Source organism: Pyxicephalus adspersus, chromosome 10, assembly GCF_032062135.1.
Source record: "Pyxicephalus adspersus chromosome 10, UCB_Pads_2.0, whole genome shotgun sequence".
In the NCBI taxonomy this organism is placed as follows: domain Eukaryota; kingdom Metazoa; phylum Chordata; class Amphibia; order Anura; family Pyxicephalidae; genus Pyxicephalus; species Pyxicephalus adspersus.
In genome coordinates, this window is record NC_092867.1 from 6,622,441 (window position 1) to 6,628,642 (window position 6,202).

Sequence of the window (6,202 nt, forward strand, 5' to 3'; positions counted from 1 at the left end):
GTTTTGTGCATGGAGTTAGAAGAAAGCAGATGCCATTCATATATACCTCAAAAGGACAAAAGAAGCACAAAATCTAAATAATGAGGCCCAACATATAATTTTTGAAAAACTCTTTAAAGAAAGTTTTAGCAGGCAAAAAGAGCGACCAGGATAATCCAGGTGAGCTCAACAGAAAAGTGGAGTTTTTTGAGGAGAGTGTGGTTGAAAGCAAAAGAGAATTTAATGGTTTGCTTCATTGGGCCTGATCCATTAAAGCTCTCCAATACCCCTTACTGGTTTCCTGAAAGGTTAATATATAAGTGCAAAGAAATAATGAGTCCAGACTTTAATGTGAAATTTTATTTATTCTATATTAAATGTATGTGATTTGTGTGTACTTACCTATTACCTACCTTTTTTTCACAGTAACTCACCTGAAATGAAGTTCCAACAGTCCCTGGGCTGTACTTGTCTCATTGATAAGTACAGCCCAGGGACCTAAGGAACCTGCAGTCATAGCTGGACTAAATTATTTGCACTTATATTTAAAGAAAGAAAGCAAGACAGAATAGAGAAGTATATTTCTCCATTGAAGAACTAAATGAATTCTTAGCAAAGCTTATACATACAGAGATCATTGAAGGTGTAATTTAAAGTCCTCTAATTGCGTCTTCAGAAAGTAAAAATATTTGAATGTGATTGACCTGGGCACAGGTTCATTTTTTTGTTACTTTCTTTATAAAAAATGTTGGCCAAATGTAATTTTCATGATGAAGTTTGTACCTTGTTATCTGTTTCTTCCTACTTATTGCTTTGTTTTATTATAGTTTTTGACTATTGATTAAACATGTTCTTTATAAGATACTGATAGTCAATGAAATATTTTATTTTTGTTTTCCTCTAAATCACCTCTATGATTTTTTATTTCTTCATTTTTCTAATTGTGTCACTTGTGTTTCATCCTCAGATGTATTAATTAATTCAGTGCTTTGCGTCTCATTTCTATTCCCCCAATAGACTTCCAAAGACTTTTATATTTTCCGTTATTCGATACCCCGACACTTGCTGTGTATGAAGCCTATTGAGGGGCATTTTACCAGGTAAAATTTGATTTTCCTCCAAGAAAAAATGTTTTGCAGGTTCCTGTTGTAATTACAAGTCACCTGAACAACAACAAAAACATTGTATCTACTTGATAACATTAAATTGCCAATGTTATTTCAATTGTAGGCTTTTAAATCTTACTGCTGTTTTATATTTTGTTTTTACTATTTATATAATATCTTTAATTCATAAATACGCATTTATTACATGGTGATAAAGAACATGGTGCTGGTGGTAAAGAACATCATTGGTTTTTTTTAAAAAACCTCCTCCAATTGTATGCTAGTTCTCCCTCCTCTTAGATTGTAAGCTCTTCTGGGCAGGGTCCTCTTCTTTTCCTGTGTCTGTATTCGTCTGTCATTTGCCCTATTTTATGTACATTGCTGTGTAATATGTTGGCGCTATATTTATCCTGTTTATTATTATTAATAATAAAATAAATAATAAAAATAGAACAACAGGAGCTGTTTGCTATCAGACTATATCTCTTCAAATAAAATTCTGTATGGAATAAACATAACACAGAGAAAGAAGGATGCATGAGATGATTGTCTGCGTGGAGTAGCCTGTGTGTGATTGGATGTTAAGCTGTTTGCTTTCAGATTGTATCTCTTCAAATAAAAATCCATATGGAGCCATACAAAACCTGGGTAAAGGAGGGAGCATGGGATGATTCTCTGTGATGAGTAGCCCGTGTGTGATTTGAGCTTATGCAATGTTTTCTTATTTAAACTTTCAAGATTGGTATGTTTTCTTTTTATCATTTTTATTTTTACCTGTTCAGGTAACTAAAAATATATTTTATTTCTAAATCATTATAGTAAATGTGAATAAATTATAAATTGTACTATGCTGTGTTGTTTCCTTTATGTCACTTGTGCTATTTTTACTTTTACTTACATGATATTATTTTTATGCAAACAGTTGGCAAACATCCTGCAAGCAAATGGAGAAATGTTTGAATGGGTCAGAAATTATTTTCTACATTTTAGCATTTTCTACCTCTGAAGCTGCACAATGCCTTCTTCTCATTGCAGTTCTAGTGATGTATGTGATGACTGTTCTTGGAAACACCATCATCGTTACCCTGGTGTGTTTGGTTCCTCAGCTACATACTCCAATGTATTTCTTCCTGGGTAATCTTGCCTTAGCTGATATTATGCATGTTTCCATTACATTGCCAAAATTGCTCTCCATACTTCTAACACATGACAACCGAATGTTTTTCTCTTCCTGTATGGCTCAGGTCTTCCTCTTTTCTTTCTCCACTGTGGTTGACATTTATATACTGACCTGCATGTCCTATGACCGATACTTAGCCATCTGCAAGCCATTACAATATTCCTTAATCATGAGTAAAAATGTTTATATCTCAATGGCTTTATGTTGCTGGCTTATAAGTGCTATTAATGCAGGAATAAATGCAATAGTTGTGTCTTCGTTGTCCTTTTGTCAAATCCAAACTGTTAACCATTTCTACTGTGATCAAAAATCATTGTACACTGCTACCTCCAGTGATACCACAAGCGGCAATATGCTTCTGATATTTCAGGATGTATTCATAGCAGCTTTACCTTTTATGTTTATTATTACCTCCTATGTATTCATCATTTCTGCCATCATGAAAATCCAATCCTTGAATGGAAGACGCAAAGCTTTTTCTAGTTGCTCCTCCCATCTCTTCACAGTGATAATATTTTTTGGTCCTGCCATTGTATTCTATGGAAAAACAGAATCTGAACATTCTAAGGAACTGGACAAGTTGTTATCATTACTCTATACAGCTGTGGTTCCAATGCTCAATCCATTTGTCTACACTTTGAGGAATAAAGATATTAACAAAGCCATTACTTTTGTAGCAGGAATAAAAATTGTGTTACCCAAGCAATAAATTGGAAAAAAAAAACTATTTTATTGATGCCAATATTTTGATATTCCTTGTACAAGTGACATTAACTAACCCTACCACAGATTTTAAATCCAAACGGTCAAGAATCCTGAGTCTGATATCCAAGACACGATTTAGATTTTTTTTAAAAAAAGGATTTTAATTGACTTTGTATTGTAATGTTAAATTATTGAAAAATATTTTGCTGGCTTATAAATAGAGATTGATGCATTCCCTAAAATTGATTTGTTTGTCCTTGCTCAGGTGTAAATTCCACTTTATATTTTTATAGGCCACATTACACCAGAATAATAATATGTGAGACTTCAAGCTTCTTAATAATTTAAAAATGTCTATATTTCAATAAAATGGAAACATTTTCTATGTACATGTTTTAAGTGCATTCTAAAATATTGGTGTTCTTTGTAAATGTATTCTGCATCTGTGCAGTAATCCAGCATGCAATAACTTCTGCACTTGCCTCCATGCAAGAGTTTGCTGTAATACAGACCAGTCATTACTGATCCCTTTCCTTGTGCAGGTTGACTGGTTGTCAGGAATCCTGCAGCTCCCTTTATTGCCTTCTTGTGGCACTGTGGTCTAGCACACTTTGCATGTGCTTCCACAGGCAACCAGCAGGTGGCCTACTGCAGAGTCACCTTCTGGTTTGGACACACCTATGGGTCATAATTAGCAGGCCAAAATATTCTGCCTTCACAAGCCTCTCATTGCCTTAGCATTTCACCTGATATCTTTTACCTGAAGCCTTGCTGGTACTCTGGCCACTGATGCTTGATATGGTGAAGGAAGCCTCTCTTACCTTTATGGTCTGGGTAAACCTGAAATAGAGACAGATGGGGCCCTAAAGGTGCATGGGTACGCATGATAAAGTCATGGGCAACCAAAGAAAGAAGCACTGGTTGGGGGGTAGAAGCTGGTCAGAAACAAGCCGAGGTCACTAACTAGCAGTCTGGCGATGTACAGGGTGGCAGGTAATAACAGGGTCTGGAGACAGGCCAAGGTTTTAACTTGCTGGCAGGTACAGTACAAAGCTATAAACTGGACAGGTAGAAAGTTGGGGTCAAATTCGGAGGTCAGAATCCAATTGCCAAACAAGGGGAAGTCCATCCATCGATTTGTACCTTCAAGAAGAAAGAAATCGAAAATGTGTACAGTAGTCTCCCAAAATGGTGATGATCATTGTACTTCTCTATAGAAAAGGACACAGCAGGGTGCTGCTTGTTCATCTCCCCCTCTCCTTTATCCATAGAACAGAAGAGTGCTGTACCTAAAACCCTAAAACAATGCATTCTGCCACCTAGTGGCCAATTGTCAAAGTGCAGAGCTGTCACAATAGGAAATGCTATATGTAAAAATGAACATTATGGGCAAACTTAGAGCAAAATGACAAATATTTTATAAATACCCCCTTGAGTGTCATTCAACCTAGAAAAAGACCGCACCAGATCTGTAGGGGTCTGTGCTATACCTAAGGAGAGTATCACAGCAGGAGATTATTTTTTTATTTTATCAAAGGCTAGGAAATAAATGTAAGAGGAGTGTCCCTCTTGGTGCATACATTTTTAAATTGGGTCCTGGAAAATCGAACAAGGTAATTTATCAAGCAAACTAATTCTTTAGGATTCTATCAGTCTTTAAAAATAAAACAAAAAAAAAATATTTCTAATAAACTAACATTACAAGAAAAACAATATTTAGGTAATCAACACGATTGAATCAGATGAATCCAGCAATATTTAAATAGATATATCTGTATATATACCACTATTTAAATAAATATAAATATATGTGAGGTAAAATGGTAAAGGAAATTCTTTGATCAGAAAAGTTCATACTCCCTGCTTGATTTGGGGCCTCAAGCTCTGCTTAGAAGGTGGTGGGTGTTGTATCTCTCCTGAGAGACCACTGCTCCTACAGTGAGAGCAAAGTGCCCTGCAGCATGCTGGCAGGGAACCGGTGTTTTTTACACTAGGGATATGGCTGCCTAATTTTAAAAGTCAACTGTAAGGGGTCTATTTATAAATTATTCCATCTTCAGTTCACTCATAAAATGTTTTCTTTCCCATTCTTTCCTATTGTGACAGCTGTGCACTTTTGATGATTAGCCACTAGGTGGCAGAATGAGTTGTTGTGCTAATAGAAGACTTGTAGAAAAATAGAACCATAGAAATCACCTCCAGGGATTTGGCAGGAGGATAATTTAAAAAAAGACTTTGCACATATTTAAAATTGATGTTTCTTCTCTGTATTTAAATTTTGAATTGAAAGTTCATTTGGACTTTAATTCCTTAGCAAACTGCACACACAGCACTGGTCCTTCTAATATTGTATTATTATAGTAGAATAATATTATTATAGGCCAATCTGTAGTTATGTTGCTCATTGCCGCTGCGCTGTTCTCATCCATCCCCTCTACATAGAGTAGAATGGCGCTGTACAGCACTCGTTCATGCATTGTGCAGTCTTTTGTGAATAATCCTTTCCAACGCCAATTATTGCACGTGTGCACCCAGCCTTAGTGAGGAACTTCCCATGTTTCTGGGAATGATTTCAACAAGCGTGTCATTCAAAAAAATTGTAGGATCAGATGTGTGCCTGACTGAAAATCAAAGCTCCTATCCATCCCAAAGGTGTTCAGTGGACCAACTAAGTGTCTCTACATCATCTTCAATAACTTACAGAATGGGTGGTGGAGGGAGATCCCTGCACCCCTCCTTCACTATCTGAGCCTGATGAATCCTGACATTGTCATCTTGGAATATGTCCATGCCATCAGGGAGGAAAACAAACATCCATGGAAAAACCTGGCCATTTTGTATGTTAAGGGGTCACCTCATTTTTAGGGCACATGACATTGCAGAATCCCTAGACCTAACTTACTAAAACAACCCCAGATCATAACACTGCCCCCACATGCACCCCGGATCATAACATTGCCCCCACAGGCACCCCAGATCATAACACTGCCCCCATAGGCACCCCAGGCCATAACACTGCCCCCACAAACACCCCAGATCATAACACTGCCCCACACGCACCCCAGATCATAGCACTGCCACTACAGACACCCCAGATCATAATACTGCCCCTACAGGTACCCCAGATCATAACACTGCCCCTACTGGCACCTCAGATCATAACACTGTCCCCACAGACACCCCAGATCCTAACACTCCCCCTACTGGCACCTCAGATCATAACACTGTCCCC

General features: G+C 37.1%; 1 protein-coding gene across 1 annotated transcript; it reads left to right on the forward strand.

Annotated features, from left to right (window-relative positions):
* Positions 1–2,029: 2,029 nt before the first annotated feature.
* Positions 2,030–2,974, forward strand: LOC140339902 (olfactory receptor 5V1-like). The gene has a single exon (XM_072424815.1). It carries the CDS (start codon positions 2,030–2,032, stop codon positions 2,972–2,974), a length of 945 nt encoding a protein of 314 aa, XP_072280916.1.
* The last annotated feature ends 3,228 nt before the right edge of the window (positions 2,975–6,202 follow it).